At 43.1% G+C, this 18410-nt stretch overlaps 1 protein-coding gene across 4 annotated transcripts in view; it reads left to right on the top strand.

Annotated features, from left to right (window-relative positions):
* LOC144722331 (uncharacterized) overlaps positions 1-18410 on the top strand; it is a 156873-nt gene that overhangs the window by 27865 nt on the left and 110598 nt on the right. For all 4 annotated transcript variants that reach the window (XM_078600504.1, XM_078600505.1, XM_078600506.1 and 1 more), the window contains exons 6-9: positions 2662-2785; positions 5681-5956; positions 6656-6736; positions 8244-8369. In XM_078600504.1, the coding sequence (XP_078456630.1) occupies positions 2662-2785; positions 5681-5956; positions 6656-6736; positions 8244-8369 (607 nt within the window). The remainder of the gene's footprint in view (positions 1-2661; positions 2786-5680; positions 5957-6655; positions 6737-8243; positions 8370-18410) is intronic.

Here is an 18410-nt window from a genome sequence, read left to right as displayed (position 1 = left end):
AATAATATAATAAAATTATGATGACTCAAACAGAATATCATTCATTATTGTAGTATTCTGTTCGAAGAAAACATTTGTCAATGGAACAAATGAATACATACATTGAAGACCATTAACGTGCATATTGAATATAAATGCTTGTGAGTGTGTATATACATTATAGTAAGCATGCCATGAAAGGCCAGCTCTGAATTAAGAAGCCCTGCTAAATGTTCTAGAAATAATGGCAGGCACATAAATGATCACAATCCTTAGCCCCATTTTATTCAGACGGCAGCCATTAGGCTGTAGGTTGTTTTTTTCCGTTTCAATGTATTTACAGCCAAGGGCGTAAAAAGGTTTCGCTCTGGCTCAGTGAGCACTAACCACTTTTTTTTTGCGAAATTGCCAAACATTTTGTCTGAAATTTCGGTCTACCAGCTCAGTAAAAAAAAAACATTTCAGCCCTTCCGTTTACAACTGGCCAGCTCGGGTTCAGTCGACTTACACATATTTTTGTAAAAACATAAAATGAGTTGAAATTCATAAAATATGAATATGCTGACTCTGGTGATGCTCGATTTTATTGGAGCACAAGTGTTTTTTTTTGTTATAATGCAATGCACACTTTGAGTAAAACGTTGTTTTTTAGATGTTGCCATTGGCAATCCAGAGGTCGCCGGTACAATCACCCGGCGCTGCGGTTGAAACAATGGGGAAGTTCATTCAATCTCCTCGCCTCTGTCCACCCAGCAGTGTAAACCACAGTTAGGAAATCGCCAGGTCACGTGTGGTGCAGTCAATTGTGGGTACTTAAATGTTTTCTTCCAAGATGTACTACCCACCGTGAAAGAGTAAGCCAAATGCCCTCCAGAGAGTCTTCGGCTACCTTGCCACAAGCAGTGGTGTGAAAAGATACATTTCACGGCCGCATTTTTTCTACTTTTACATGTAAAATTGCATTGAGTATAATTTATACATTCGATTGAACTAATAGAGAAGAGACGAGTAATAAATAATGGTGTGTTTTTACTCCTGTAACATGCTCCGGTAGATAATTTCCCAATGTCCCAGATTAATGTATATACTAAGATTTGTTCTTCAACATATAAATAAGCACATGCAATCATATAGCGTAATTAACAGTGCTACCAAAGTCCTGCCTTAAAATTGTCTGTTACAAACACTGAACACTGCCTTATGGTTTATTATATAACATTTTATACAAATGCCCTCTGTTAGGTCTGCTCTGGAGAAGCCTAGACCTAAAACATTAGCCCATTGTGAAGGTTAACCTCATAATGCAACATTTTCTAATGACGATGGGGGTTGTTTTGTTGACCATACTTCACCTTGCTAGTCACTGCAGGTTGGCGAAGTGACGGGGTGAAGGGGGGTGGTTAGCCATGGCCAGGAATCGAACTATGATTGCCTGGCTGAAAGTACGGTGTGCGAATCAGTGCACCACAACTCAAACCCCAAGAGATATAAACGGAGTAAATTTTGATGGGGTAAATTTTCCCACTTAAGAAATCCTTAACAACACACGCCTTTCAAAGCATTAAGTCTAGACATTCCACAGGGCTGGTGTGGGTGCGTATGCGTGTGTACTTGCGTGTGTGCTCGTGTGTACGCGTGTGGGTGCGAAGTAGGCGCCACACACATGCTTGTGGTATACGAAAACCACATGTGTAGAATTGACAATGCTTAAGAGGTCAATATCACCCTTCTGTGCCCAATGCCAGCATGCTGACTTGAACCTGCCTATCTCTTGAAGAAAAAATAAATTAAATATATGATGGACAACATATCAAGCAATGGCCATTTTTTTCATCGCCGAGAGATGAGGAAGAAGTGTCATTGCCAGGAGCATGCATGTATGTATGTACGTTGAACCTCTTTTGCACTCTACGTGGTCAACCGTTATCATTGGAGGTGCAGGAGGACAACGAACTAAACACAAAAAGCAGTTCTGAAGAAATTTATTTACAATCTACGTAAAGAAGTGCATAGCTCCAGTGGTTTCCTAATATGGGAAGGAAGAGCGTTCCAGACGACCGCAGAAGCGCATATGAAAGTGTGCGACGCAGTGACCGTCTTTGTTCGATGGCGAGCCAAAAGCAGCTGCGAGGGTCACCGGAGGTCACGTGATGGTTTATGCTCTCACCAATTATTATTTATTTATTTTCCTTTAAGGGCAGTGCTATTGACGTTTGTTTTGTGTACGTCTGCACAAATGCAATTGCAGTATCACGAAACATACATCTCTTTTCAGCTTAATGTAACTCCTAGTTATTTGGATAAGTGACGTCTCAAAATAGAGAGGGCAGAGAGGTAGAGTGCATAAAAAGTTGGACACTGCACTTTGCACCGTGCGTCCGACATGTATGTGCTACGAAGAAGGTCCGTTATCAAAACGTGACCTACTTTTCGTTTTAATGCAATGTTATTGATAAATGTCGTACGTTTTTTGTATATTTTCCCTGTGCATCGCTGCCACCGCAATGTCAGAAAAATAGAATTGTGATGCGGCTATGTCACTTTTTGCTGCATTTATCTTTGCGAATATTACACTCTCTTATTTTGATTAATCAAGAATTTTCATTAGAGAGAGTGGTTATTGTAAGACATTGCGTTGCGTTGCATTACCATTAACGTGATTTTCTTCGTTTGTTTCTTCAGCAAGGTTTTCCCGCATGGTCTTCCCGAAGAATATACCTTCATAGCAGTGTTTAAAGTTCAAAAGAGCTCCCAGGAAGATAATTGGATTCTGTGGCAAGTGGTTGATAAATTTGGCATATCACAGGTACGTTGCCTACAAGTATGAATCACTCGCACAACACAAAGCACATATTATACTGCTATCGACCATTATTGTGCCATTACATTTCAGCACAATAATACGTAATAACTGAGAATTGACATATTCACCATCTTCACGTCGAATGAGATGTTAATTATTTGTGGTCATCACTTGATTCATGAATGCATTTTTGGTCTTGTTTGTAGTGTCTCGTTGGTACTGCCTACCTGCAGTAGCCTGGTAGTTCAGTCAAACCAAACTGCCGAATAGAGGATACACGATCCATAATTACCACTCCTAAAACTGAATAAAACAAACAGATTGTCTCCTTTATTACAAGCATACAAGCTGAGGAAACAATCATAATGAATTTAGAAAATAATAACGGTAAAGTCACGTAAAGACTTCACCGAAAGACCCAAATAATATGAATTCCGGCAGTCACTAAAGCTTTTAGTCAAGATTTAACAAATATGGAATTTACACTGCTGGTACTGGTTAAACCCAAAAGGGTTTGTGACCCTTTAGAATCATCCCTTAAGTTTAAATTACCGTCCACATTGCAGTTGCAAGGAGCCCTGTCCTGTTCATCTTTCTACCTCTCCCCTCCCTGCTGCCTCTCAAAGGGGAGTTGATGATAAAAAGCGCCATTGTGGCGAGATGTTAACTACCTCGCCTTGTTTTCAGGAGGTCGTGGCTTTGATCCTGACACTGATGCCTGTATTTTTGGAGTTTGCAGGAAGTTGTGGGTTTGATCCTGACCCTGATACCTGCTGTATATTTGGAGTTTGTATTTTGTCCCTGTGACCGCGTGGATTTTACTCGGGTTTTTCTCTCCACATTTAGAATCAACTTGCATCTAGAGTATTTGGCTACTATAAATTACCACGTGATATGCCACTTCTGAAAAAGAGCTATATAGCTCAGTGAGCCTTACCTGGTAAAATAAAAGTTTCTCGGTTTTTTTCGTAATTTCCCTTCATGTGTTCATTTTTATTCCTCCAGCATGATCAGGGCTCACCTGGCTGCAGGCATCTTTGGCACAAAGGAAACCCAGAGACCCGTCAGCCTTGGTGGTTAATGTTAGATAAATTACGGGAAAATTGGGTAATATGTTACGCCTATAGTCATATATAACATTAATAGCCAATAGCATTAAGGGGCTCTTTTTCACTTTGAAGCAAATTGAATTCTAAATTCATATTAAAAAAAAGATTTACTGTGGTGGAGCATTCTATGTAAAAACATAAATAAATAAACTTTCATTCTATATCTCCATGTAAAAATACGTTCGTCATCCTGTCGCCCTTCTGGACTTAGAGTAACATTAGCAATATATCTGTTAATGTTATATTGTATCTGTTTGTAGTGTAGTCAAGGTGGAACACTAGTCAGCTGATCAATAGCGTATTTTTGGTAGGATATAATGTGGGTACTATCCTTTCAAGCAACCATTATGGTCCAGGCTTTGAGCAATAAATACTGCAAAAAAATGAATGTCCCATTTCAATGGGCACAGATACATTACACAGAGGTTTTTATATTTTAGATACATTAATTAATATTTTACTTCTGCACATCTTATTAGCGCGGTTGGCTACGCACGGTGCGAAAGACGTTCAACATACATACATACAAATGTGCTAAAGAATTTAGATGTTTGATATACAGGGGGGAGATGTCTTGTGACCCCCATTTAATTCTCTAAAATGCATACCTGTCAACCCCTTATCGGTGCCTACCTTATTACAGACCAATTCAGACCGTATTGGTCACCCCGTGCCCTTATAAATCTCACACCAGTGGGCTGAAGTAGTAACTAATTGGCGCGTTATTTACGTGACAAACCTTACCCGCTGTGTCGGGTGGTGGAGGGTTACGAAACATTTATATTTACGCGATCTAACCCAAGAACCTTTATTATGAATAATATTGGTCGCGAAAGCTGACGTGCAAAAGAAAAACAAAGTTAGGGGTCAATTATTTGGGGGGTCACAAGACATCTGGACCAGCCTGTACAATACTTACCTGTTCTAGAGGCAAACCCAGCCATGCCCAGACAACTCACCAACCTTGTGAATGAAAATCCCTGCAATAAGCTGTTGGCCCTCCATCTTCTCGTTCCCTTACCCCGGCTCTTCAATCAAAATAATGCACTCATTAATTACAATACACAGATTTTCTGGCTTGAACACAACAAATGCATTCCCCCATTTATGAGTGATGAGCCACAAAGCTATTTAAAACTATAATGATGCGTTGTGGAAAATGTTGGACTTCAAGCTTACTGTTTTAGCTCATCCTCTATTATGTACTGTTTGTGAATTATTTATCATTATGCAGTCATAGAGCCACTGGTAATATTTTCCCTTCCTCAACAGCGAACCCTCAGACAGGCTTGAGAATATATCACGAAGCAAACGTCAGAGTGCTTTCCCATGCTCAACTGGGCACTGGGCAGAACACATTGTCTTCAGTTGTCTCGAGACAGTAGTGTAAAGCTACACAACCACTGGTGGCTTCCCAAAACAATTTGAGTTACGTTTTATTGACTCTAAATTAGAACTCATGACTCAGTCATTGTGAATCAGGCCCTCTGACCAGAGCACCACCAGGATCTGTCAGGACCAAATCCCCAGCCGCCAGCAATAGACAGCACGTGTGAAGATGTCATAGATAAGAATCAATGTGTTTCTTGAATCGAGAAATGGTATAATGAGAGGAGAGGAGGAAATTCCAAAGTGGAGCAATGTGAATAAAGAGACGAAAATATACACTTTTTGACCTGCAGTGTGGTGGGTGAATATGGTATTAATGAGATAAAACAAACAGCCTGGTGGTAGACTGAGCGCTGAACTTGCAATTAATCAATACGATTGTTGCTACTGTTTCCGCAAGGTGTCCTTACGACTTGATGGCGAGGCGAAGACTTTGGAATTCTCAGCACTGGGCCGCCAGCGTGACCGCGTCGGAGCCGTCTTCAAAGGTCCCTTGGTGGGCCAGCTCTTTGACCAGCGCTGGCATCGTCTGGAGCTGCACGTGGAGCCAACTCGGACCTCTCTGCACGTGGACTGCCAACCCGGCGTCACCCGGGCCACGGAGCCGAAGGAGGACATTGCCATGGATGGCTTGACGCTGCTTGGGAGCTCTGTTAACAGCGATGCGTCAGCAGAAGTGAGTGCAGGGTTGCCATACTGCATGTGCTACTACTACCGATGGCAACAACACCGCCAACACCGATACCACTGAGAACATCAACAGCAACAAGACTGACATCAATAACACTGACAATAACACCATCATCATCACACAATATTCACACACTTTTGTAGAGAGAGAATGACCCAGAGGCATGCAATGAGCCACACCAACAATTGCCTAAGCTCTGTGGTCCTCTTTGTATTAAGCTGTTATTGGACAATTAATGAATGTTTACACGTGGGAGGAAATCTGAGCATCCGTAGAAAAGTCACGTGTGTGAAGGGGGAACACTCTTTCCCATACAGATGGAGCAGGTGGAGTGCACTATTTTAATGTACTACCTTCTCCTAGCAAGCCAGGGTATGACACCTCAATGCACATTGGATACGAGTATCACAACATTTTTTTTGTGATCCACCAGCCCTCGCTGCTTCTGCAGCACTGGATTACAGGCATGTGCCACGAGCAATGCGAATCCGTTATGCTCAGAGTGGCCCCCCGAACAAAATGTGTTCGTAACTTTGATGGGACCAAGTCAGATATTCCATTGTCACTATCATCAACAGAAAATCTAAATTCAGCTGTTGAAGGATTAATGATGCATCGTAAATCTGTGATTTCCGTTCATGTTTGAACGAGAATGGATTTTTGTGCTGTTATATTTGTGCACAGGTTGACATCCTTAAACTCGCCATATACTGCGACTCCAGGCACGCCGAACTGGAGAGCTGCTGCGACATCCCGGGATTTCAGGTACGCACGTGACAGCATGTCCCATTCGCTAATGCCTCCACAATGCTCGGGGAACTTGCCCGTTACAACCTGTCTTAATAATGGACTTCCAAAACTAATGAAAATCCATCCCCACCAAAAAATAATAAGTCAACGGGTCAAAGTGTCTTTTTTCGCTGCAATTAGCAAATGGGGCAGCACTCATCTGAATTAGTCGCCCTTGGGCAAAGGTGGGAATGTGTCTTCGCACAGGGCAACCACTGTTAACTTTCCACAAAGTGGCACTCACTGTATGGACCAGGGCTTAATTTATTACTCGATGTTTTCTGGAACACTGGCAAGCTGGCTTGGAGTAGGGATTATAAGGTTAAGGCCCTACCACTATTTGCACGAGGTATACCCAACCATAATACTGTAATCTTATATTATAGTGCCGTATGTTCCTGTAATCCTATGACCAGATTTATACAATTGAATGCAGCATCATGAGGACAATGTAAAGGCGAGATAGATGTGCCGTGTCAAAATAACTCCCAGTACAGCTCTGGTAGAAATTAAGCACCGGTATCGACCGTGGAGGAATGATGGGCTGAGTGGGCCCTCCCTGGGATTTAAACTCACAACTGTCCATTTGCGAGTCAAATACTCTCCCTCCAGTGCCACATTTGCCACATAAACTGAACTAAAATAAATTGGCTACTTTATCATAACTTCCAAGCGTAGAATTAAATAAGTATTAATTAAATGATGGATGGAGGCTGGTGTCTATAAAATAACCAACATTGCCTGGAACAATGATCTGATCTGATGCTTTTTTTATTGGCAGCGCTGGCATGGGTTTGGGCAGTAATGCATTTCAAATGAGTTGGCTCATCTCTTTTGTGCATCTCAGAAGAACATTTTAAATAAAAGTGGAATACAATATTGACCACAAGATTTGTGGCCTTAGACCACCAGGGATCATTGATGGAATATTAATATAATGGTGTTGCTAGCTGACCTAACTTTAATGCGTTCTGTAGGTGTAATACTGCCGAGTACGCATACAAAGACAAATATCCCACATATAGCCTTAACATACCGGTACATGTACACACCCACACACACAGCAAATACTAATTAACTAATCATGCCGCTTCAGCAAAGTATATCAATGCAGTACACATGTTGTGATGTACGTTATCCAGGGGTCAATATTGACCTTGACCTATTTGGTTTAAAGAATGATTATCATATCCTTTCAGAAAATACAATATTAGTATTATTTGCACATTACATACATACATACGTACCCACATACAGCCATGATTACACATTGGGTATGGAAGACCTCTACTGATCAAGGAGGGTTTCCTGTTACATAAACATATGAGGCAATTATTTCCACATGTTTGATCAGCGAATGTATGAACGTGTGAACGCCAGTGATAGCGGTTATAATTTGTATAAAGCAGAAGCAGGGTATTTCTCCGTGCCTACTTTACACAGCAATGACATTAATGCTTCCTCCCCGTCTCTATTCTGCAAGTGTTACTCCGCACAGCAAGATTCGAACTCTGCTTACCTAATGGATCAAGCCGAGGGAGGCTCCAAGTTTGACCTGCAACGGAAGGACGCTAATTGTAGCTGTCCGCAAGGACATCACAGCTACCGGGTGAGTCATTGACTTGTCACCTGTCTTCCTCAAGCAATGCACATGCTACATTTCTGGTCTTCAAGAATAACGGCCTCCCATTCTATTGCCAGCTGCCCATTTATGGAACAATGTGGAGGTTAAGTTGCTGCACGAGACGCTTCCACCTGTTTATTGGTTGTGACCTAAAGCAACTCAAGAAAAGACCGCCACATAAAATAGCGCTGCTGTCCACTTATTTGCTTGTTTCTTATCCACACGAGGCATTGCTAATTTATTTCACTTTTCCTCAAATGACATCCAGGATCAATTGTGCCTATGACTCGCAAGTTATGATCAATTTTTTTTATTGCAACCACTGTTTATCGAATAAGCCACCATCAAATGCATATTACCTTTATCACCAACAATTGACAGGAATTTTGCAATAATGTTTCTGTGACCAAAAATGTACCTAGATTTTAGTTTTCATTCAAATTTGTGTGCGTTGGGATGCGGTGAGTGAGATGATAATCAGCAAAGGTTAGGCATAATGACATCTGCAAGAGAGCCATCCTCAGCTCAGTGACATACCAACTTTGTAAAGGACAACTGGATGAGATTTGCAGTTCTCATTGACAGAAGGCCATTCAGCAACGTTATTTGATTAAATATAGATGTTTTCCCCATTGCATTACCCATGGTGAACGAATCATACGAGTAAGCTACACAGCCAACAATGCAGTCGGTTTTGACATGCGGCCCCAAAAAGTGCCATTTGGCCCTGTGGGATATTGTTGTCAATAAAATTTCAATACTTGACTTAAAATATGGAAAGGACTTACACGTAATGAGCGACTTCCAATTTGTGTACACATTTTTTTTTTTTACCAGGCATCAGTAATAACTTGGCATACGCTATCCCGTCACTGTGTATTCAACCCCTCTTATACATCTTAGTTACCAAGGCTTGGACCGAGAATGATAGAGGTGTTGACCATTTACCTGATGTATGTTTTAACCCATTGATTAAGCCCCCTCTTCAGACCGAACATGCTGTAGGATAGGAATGACTACACAGCAAAGCCATTTGGGGCCGTCCATAAATGACGTCACACACCTAGGGGGGGGGGGGGTCAGACATTTGTGACGATGTGTGACGAAGGGGGGGGGGGGGTTGAGAAATTTGACGTCACATCAAAATGCGCAACTTTAAATAAATATAGATAACACGTTCTACTTAATTAAATACACTTTTTAATCAATGTTTTCTCCTACAACATCAGTGCCACATTAAATACGCACTACAATGACAATAGTTTAAAGCGATTTGAAGCATGTTTTATGTTTTTTTTGGGGGGGGGGACAGACCTTTGTGACGTCATATTTGAGGGGGGTCTGACTTTTTGTGACGTCGTGTGACGAAAGGGGGTGGTCAAAAATCGTCAAAAATCGTGTGACGTCATTTATGGACGGCCCCTTTCCCTGTAATGGCTTTTGTGTGGGTGACCTTTTTCGCAACATTGCAGCGAGGTGTAGAACACCAACATTCGGTGTTAAAATATCACGTGAGAATTTATAGAAGACTCGTTTCTTGAGCTGAGTGCTAAAGTGATTTTCCTGCTTGGAAGAGTTTGTAATGCTATGCCCGGTTTAAGCTATAAATGTTGGACGGTTCTTGGCTATCACCATATACAAGTCTATTGGCTTTGCAGTTTTAACGTGTCTGACGTTCGATTTACTTGGGCAGTTGCCAAAGAGGTCTTCGATTGGATTCCATGGCTTCCCAAGGGTGGATCATACCTGTTTTAGGGCAGGAGTGTTGGTTGGCTAAGGCTGCCCCGAGCAGTTTGGCAGCTGGTATTCCTCGGACTCGCTAGTGTATGTGCACACGTACATGCATATACAAAGATCCCCTGTCTCGCCTTTGACAGACTGTTAAGCCAAGTCCAATTAGGGAGCACCGATTAACCCGTTACGAGACGTCTGCAAGTTGAAGGTTGGGTCCCGTTCACTGCCGAATCTCGGAAAGCAGCTCAGCGTTAATTTCATTCAGAGAGGCATAGCGCCATTGTTTTAAAATACATTGTAATCACCACGGAGAACTGTAGCAACTCGACCGCACTCTATGATACCTGGCGCCAAACTGTACCACACATTTAAGGCTGAATCTGAGTTCGCTGATGTTGGCCATGTGGAGGAATCAATGTGCTAACCAAGGCACTTTTTAACACAAGACAACAATCCCAGTATAGCCTTTAAAAGACTGTTGGGCCAAGCGCTGTCATTTGTGAAGGGCCACACATGCACGAAAGCGGGTGGGTGGCCAGAACCACGTCCAGTGCTGATGTTTACTACAAAGTGTGCCAGGTACCCATTTTAATACTCGGTTGACCTAGGGGAGGCCCAGGACCGGTCCAGATATAATCGTCACCAGTGTTGGTCATGAGTGGGAATCGAACACGGGTCGCATGGATCATAGCGCAGAGTGCTAACTACTGCACTACTGCTCCAAAAATTAAAAAAAGATCCCCCGTATAACCTTAACAGACTGTTTTGGCAAGTGTTGGTAGCGATCAACTATGAAGGCCGGCACAGCACACGGAGGGGATGGGTGGCCAGCACCACGCCAGACCACCTACGTCTCCCTAGTAGCGATGTTTGCCCATCACACCAGGAACTCATTTGAGACTGAGTCGGCTTCGGGCAGGCCCAGGACCGGCCCAGATATAATCGTCACTGGGTGTTGGCCGTGAGCGGGAATCGAACTCGGGTCGCTGGGTTCGTAGCGCAGCGCGCTAACCGCTACACCACCGCTCCCCCCACACACACGCGCCTGACGCCAGCATCCCAATCAAAATCAATACAAAGTGGAAGAACATTACTCTTTTTTATGTCCACATATACAAATGTAATGTTGCTATTTAACACAAGCTGCAGATAGGGAAAATCCAAAAAAATATCAAAGGAATAATGAAACCGTAAGCTCACTCAGTGTCAAAAATGTTCAGGTCTTTGCTCCCACCGACGCCAGCATGCATTATTTTAAAATCATCCAATGACTGAAAAGCAGAGATCCTCAATGCGGCTGAACGATTGATTGCCTGCCACTCCCAGGCAATGCCGTCACGGTGTGCCCCATTAGCCTGAGCACCAAAGCTTCCATCTTCCCCCTCTACGCAGGCCCGCATCTTCTCCCCCACTACCCACATCCACTCACCCAAACACCCACATCCACTCGCCCACTCCTTCTCTCCTCCTTCACCCGTCATCCCCAGCCCACTCGAAGCCGCATTTACGCCCGCACAAACACACGCGCGCACACGCGCGCACGCGCAACGTTTCCGAACATGTGCACGGAAAACTCCGGGCAGGCGAAATTAGCCAACCTGGAATCCCGTTGGCCACACCGATCATAAAGCGGCAATTTCACGTTATTGGCCCGGTTGCTTGGCGATGGTCGTTACCAGCACATTACTGATGGCAGTAACGGTCGTTGCCAGGCAATACCGGATTACCACTTCGCTCTGGTCTGAACGATGGAGATCCCGTTGTCTTGAGAATTTATGATCTTCCACGTGACATAAATGTCGCTACACTTGCAAGTGGGACTGCTTGACTGCATGCCAATCAATACGTCAAGTCCCTTATCTAGAGGATTGTATCGCTTCACAACGCGGTAGAGTCCATTCATGGGCGTTGTGCCGTACCGCTAAAGGTAAACGCTATGAACGAAAAGCACAAACATCGTGAAAGATGCATTTGTAATATCAACTCTAACGTGTGCTACACTCCTGCAGCAATGTGTTAGGTAGCTGTTTTATAATTCTCCATCACACACGTTCACCACACTGCGTCTCAATTGATCACCTGTGCGGTTTAAACCGCAAACTGATCATGTGCAGGCATCGCTCGGTGTTACACACAGCCTGCGGGGAACAATGCCTGATTAGTGGCAGTAATAAAAGACATAACAGGGCCCACTTGGCCCTAGAGGGACTCGGGGAGAACTGGTAACGTGTGTGCGTGTGCGCGTGCGTGCTGAGTCATCAGTTACAAGTCATGCGCTTTCCATTCTCCCTCTCACCGTTGTAACCTGCCTTTGTCTTGTAACATGCATAGCCGATGCTGCGAAAAGCCGTGAGACGTGGTATGCATACACGCGACCATTGCCGTGGAATACTTTTTTGTAATCGAAGAGCTTACACGCACAGCATTTGAACAAATCGGTGTTGGCTGATTCTAAGAAAAGCATTAGGTGGTGTTCTTCTTCAGAGCCAGTGGGTCGAAACTACACATTCCTATGGTTGTGACCAGTCTCTCCATAGAACATTTGTTGACTTCCCAATAATGCATCGCTAGCCTGACGCTATTAATCAGGTGACAGCAGAATGATGACGGCTTGTCAGAATTTCAGAATATGTATTTATACTGGACGAATCCGATGAGCTGTAAAGCTCTTTTTCACGATGTCCAGTAGGGGCGGGCAAGAACGTTACAACAAACAATAAAAAACATGATAGGAATGTAAAGGACAAGAAAGGTAAATAGATCATCCAAAAACATGCATGTGCAACTAAACCATCCATATGCTACGAGGCAAAGCGCAGTGAGGTATTAGCTTGTTTTGTTTCAGAAGCGACCTCCTGAATTGGTTTGAAGTCGTTTTGCCGACTTCCGGCACTGGCTGGATATTCCCCAAAAGCGATTGGTTCCAAATGCACGTGAAGGTTTTTTTGTTTGCTAAACCCATATTCGCTGGGCAGAGTGGGCAGAGCCCCCCCCCCCCCCCATTACGCACAAAAGATCCCACCGGCCAGGCAATAGCTGGGGGGGAGGGTGCCGATGGGAATTGGGGTCGTGTGCGCGCCGACGCCAGCACGCTCACCCTGCTGTCAGACTGCCGTGACGGATCAGGCTTCACCCGTCTCGCACACGAGCACGACAAAGATCACCCCCCACCCCCCTCCACGTACAGCCCAAACAGACTGTTGGGGGCAAGTGCTGTTAGCGAGCACCTAATGAAGGCCAGCACGGCACACGAAAGGTGTTTGGTGGCCAGCACCACGCCCGGCCCCCTTTGTCTCCCGCAGCGGTGATGTTTACTACTCATTTGAGGCTGAATCGACCTAGGGGAGGGCCACTGATGGTTCAGATAACCATAACTGGTGTTGGCCATGAGCAGGGGTTCGTAGCGCAGCGTAGCGCTGAGCGCTCCCACACAAAGACGGAGAGCACCCGTATAGGTTGAACAGACTGTTGTGGCAAGTGCCGTGAGCGAGCACTGATGAAGAACTGGCACGGCACACGAGAGGGGTGGGTGGCCAACACCACGCCCAGCCACACACAAACACTCGCGCTAATGCGTGTGAGTAGTTTGCTTTGCTCTCCACTAAGGTGCACAACGATGGGTTAGCGTGAATTAAAATCAATGTTGGTGATGATAGTGATTGCGTTGGTGATGATGACAGTAATTGTGGGGAATTTGAATGTTTAACTCTAGATTTGAAGCTTTCGTGACTGCAAGGAATCATATTCTTAGGTTTTTTCGGTACGTGACTTTACCGAAAAAACCTAAGAAAATTGAATGTTTAATTTGAACGTACATTTTTTCGCACCGTACGTCGCCTAACGTGCTCATCGCAGGTGATGATATCATTATAATAATCAAGACGCTGCTGTAACTAATGATTATCTGCCAAATGCCTGGTCGTCCAATCTACTTCAAATCATATCCCATGATGATCCACCAACCATTGCCTTCAAAGCGCTGGATAGCAAATGTGCAACAATGATGTGTACACGTTGCACTTGAAACCACGTAAGGCTGAGTGAGTCGCCCCTTGGGAGGCTCAAAACAGGTGCCATTGGCATTTTCCCTGGCCGGGAATTGAACTCAGGGGGGGAGGGCGTCCATAAATGACGACACGCACCTAGGGGTCATTGACGCATGTGATTATCCATTGTCATTTAATGGTACTATATATTGTGTATGCGTGTTTAAAATTGTAATCATTGGGGTATATATGATTTTTATTTTTTTAAAAATACTGTGTATAGTGGTAAAACGACTACGCAGAGATTAAATAGCAAAAGTAACAATGCATTTGACGGTAACAGAAACTATTTTCCACAAATTGGATTATAGAATACCAAGGCATTTACATATATGGATCAAATATTCACAATTATAAATCTGCTGATAACATAGTCATTAAGACAACAAATTTAAATTAACTCCGGGATTTGTTTGAAGAAGCTACTAAAGGAGGCTGAAACGCTGGGCTCAAGATAAATACAAGCAAAACAAATGTTGTGTACACTAAGTTTGCTAAACTAAATAAGATATTTTTTTGAGAGACACAGGATGAAAATACTATGCAGTATATATATAGATTTGCTGGGCATAAGCCCAAATACCTAAATTGTCAATCAGCCAGCAACGAACAGCTCTGTCAAAGCTGTAGCAGGTAAGAGTTCATATGTTTTATTATTTGAGCAAGGTTATATGATTGCTTGGGACAGGAGGCGACGATAGAGTTTGTATTTACAAGTCAAATTGCTAAAGTCGGGTTGTGATCAAAGTGATGAAATATCGAGGTGAGCAAGTACAAACGACATCGAGTGCTTTTGGAAAATCAAAAGCACCAAAGCAATGTGCCTCACAAAGAATGTGTTTAATTAGTGCATTTTATCTGTGATGACATTGATCGCAAAGATGGTCACTCACAAAGAAAATAGAACACAACTTTTAAAAAGTATACAAAGATGCGTGGGGAGTCACAAATACATTGACCAAAGAATAAATACAAATTAGGGAAATCATGTTGACTGTTATAGAAAGTAAAACTATAAACTTAAAGCAATAATAATATTTCACCAGGTAAAGCACACAGCGATATAGCTTTTTTCATAAGTGACCTGGTCACAAGTGATAGCTCAACGAAGTGGCTTACCATGTGGACATTTATAGCAGCGAAATACTCTAAACGCATGTTTCTAAATATGGAGGGGAAAACGGAAGGACCCAGAGAAAAATCCACGCGACCACGGGGAGAACATGCAAACTCCAAATATGCAGGCGTCAGGGTTGGGATCAAACCCACGACTTCCATTATGCCAGGCGAGGTAGTTAACATCTTGCCACTTGGGCACCCGAAAGAAAGTGTGCTTGGTTTGGGACACGTTATGAGAAGGAATGATGGCCCCAATGGCTGGGACTGATGATAGAGTGGCAGCTGAAGGAGGAAACTCACCTGGAAGGATAACCGCCACAGGGATGGAGCAATAACATGAGCTCATGTCCAGGACCTAAATGGACTGTTGCTTAGCGAGGTCTCTTCCAGCAGTGAATTGATCATGGCTAATGATGACGATTAATTTAATTGTACACGATGAAGCCTTGTAGAGATAACCTAAGGCATCTACACGAAACAATCAGGAGAAGTAAATGTTAGCGATATGTGTAAGTTCCAACCATATATTGTAATAGGTCATTGATGAACCAAATGTATATTGCATTTAACATGCACTTTTCTTGCATCACTAGTCACTTAATCTATTTTAGCTGTAATATAAAGCATGTCTTTTAAATTATAAATTATTTATAGTATTTTCGTAGAGCGTAGCATTTGGAATGTTAAGCAGAAACACACTTTTTTCTCATTTAAAGTTGATATATTCACGCAATTAAAAGGGTATTATCTCAAACACACAATCGTGGCATCCTTGTTAAAGAATGTGAACATATATTTATCAACGAAAAGATAAATCCATTACTCAATACATAATACACGCAGAATTGTATTAGACAGCCTATTTATAGGGGACAACAGGGACTTGAATTTAGCATTCACCTCCAAACTTAATTGTTGGTTAGGTTTTGCGGGTTTGATTAGGTCACAAATGCAGAAACACATGATCAGTATCTCTGCATCACGGTGTCTCGCTTAAAATGCCTGCTTTGCCCTCTATCTGAAATTGCCACCGTGAAGGGCAACCAGGAGTTGAAAGACAAAAGATACCATCTGATTCCCTTCTGTTGATCTTGTGTGAAGGCTTAAGTGATTTGTTATGAAGTGTCGTGTGGAATGTTTTTGGTATATTTTTCACACATTATTGTCGATGCTGATTTGAAACTATCAGAATAATCAGAGCTTATTTTCAGCATCGTGTTTTGTTCGTTTTATTATCTGTTTAAAAAAAAAAAGTTATTTCATTATAATTTATTAAACCAGCAGATAGCACACTGAGATATTATATCTTTGCAAGTCAGACCTAAGTGGATATGGCTATGCTATGGTATGTAAAAGTGTGTTTCTGTACTTATGAAAGCTTTGTGCAGGGCTCATCTCAATGTTAATTCCTGAGATAGTAGTGTACATTCCACATTCCTGTGATGGGGCCCAGAGAAAGTTTATATTTAGGCCACACGTGACCTCAGTGTTGGGTCTTCGAGCCCAGACCTCAGCCTCGAGGTTGGCTCAAGGACATTTTCTCAACTCTCTTTCTTGACCTTGATCTGGCCACAGGTGCTGCACTGCAAGCCTTTTGAGGAATTGGGTCCTATTTCAGACTGGTCATGTGCGATTTCTCAGAATTATAACTTTCAGAAAATATTCAGGTTTCTAAAGCTTTCATAAAATACGTGAGTGTGTCCTTCTTGAAGAAATGTACCTCAAATTAAGGTGAATTTTATACGACTGTTGTATCTTTTTTTTTACATGAACTGCAAATTATCGTTCGAAATTATTGTCAATGGCTTAATACAATCCTCAGCCTAGAATATCTGGCCTAGACCTGCCTGGACACTGGGCTTTACCTAAAAGGCTGCAGGCTTCAACCCTGGCCTTGGCTTCGTTAATCAAAGTCTCACAGATATAGGAAGCTTAGTTGATAGGTAATTTTCACACGTACAGCGTGATCCATTAAAACAACACACAGTGGATTGGTCTGAAAATAACCACTAGATCTATCATATCCGCAACATTTAGGACATTTGAAATCAATATAATTCTTCAGGTTCTTGTCTTTTACAATGTGTAAATCGTATATGGTAGTTATAATTGTTTGTGTTTTTTTCTGATTACATAAGAAAAGGCCAGTTTTCAGAAACAGTGTGCATATGCATTTCCAGTAACCATATGGCTCAGAGTCAGCCAAGTGTACATTTTCCACTACTGTACTTGACCCGTGTTAAATAATGGTTATAGAGCTCCGTCTGCTTGACTGGATCTTTTTGTGTGTGTGTCCGTATGTGTTTTGCATGTGTGGGGGGGGGGGTGCACAATGAACCTGGTGGCCCGAGTTTGATTCCCGCTCATGACCAACACCAGTGACGAATATCTGAACCGGTCCTGGGCCTCCGCTAAGTCGACTCAGCCTCAAATAAGTACCTGGTGCAATGGGTAAACATGACCACTTAGGAGACAAAGGCAGCCGGAGATGGTGCTGGCCACTCACCCCTTTGTGTGCCGTTCCGGCCTCCATAGGTGCTCGCTAACATCCCTTGCCCCAATTGTCTACGAAGGCTATGAGGGAGATCTTGATTTTTGTTTGCATGTGTGGGCAGTGGTGGCTACAAACCTGGCGATCTGCATTCAATTGCTCCTAATGACTCACATCAGTGACGAATATCTGAACCGGTCATGGGCTTCCAAATAGGTTGACACCACCTTAAATGAGTACCTCGTGTTAACATCAGCACTCAGAGACAAAGGTGGCCAGGCGTAGTGCTGGCCGGGCGTAGTGCTGGCCACCCACCCCCTCGTGTGCTGTATTCACCTTCGTAGGTGCTCGCTAATCGTGCTTTCCCCAACAGTCTGCTCACGACTACACAGGGGATCTTTGTCAATGTGTTCGCATGTGTGTGCATTTAGGGAGTTGTGAAAAAGTAGTGCACTGCACAATCATTTCTTTGACCATGGTTTGATTCTTAGCCGCGTGCAATTCTAGTGATACTTGGCATCTGCACCTCAACATAGGTTGACTCAGCCTAAAAAGAAAACCTGGTGTGGTGTATCAACACAGTAGTTAGTACTACGGAGACGAAGGTGGTCAAGTTTGGTGTTCACAGAACCACTA

This window comes from Lampetra planeri, chromosome 14 (assembly GCF_965212315.1).
Source record: "Lampetra planeri chromosome 14, kcLamPlan1.2.h2, whole genome shotgun sequence".
Lineage (NCBI taxonomy): Eukaryota > Metazoa > Chordata > Hyperoartia > Petromyzontiformes > Petromyzontidae > Lampetra > Lampetra planeri.
The sequence above is the reverse complement of the archived record's forward strand: the minus strand, read 5'-3'. Positions and strand labels throughout refer to the sequence as shown.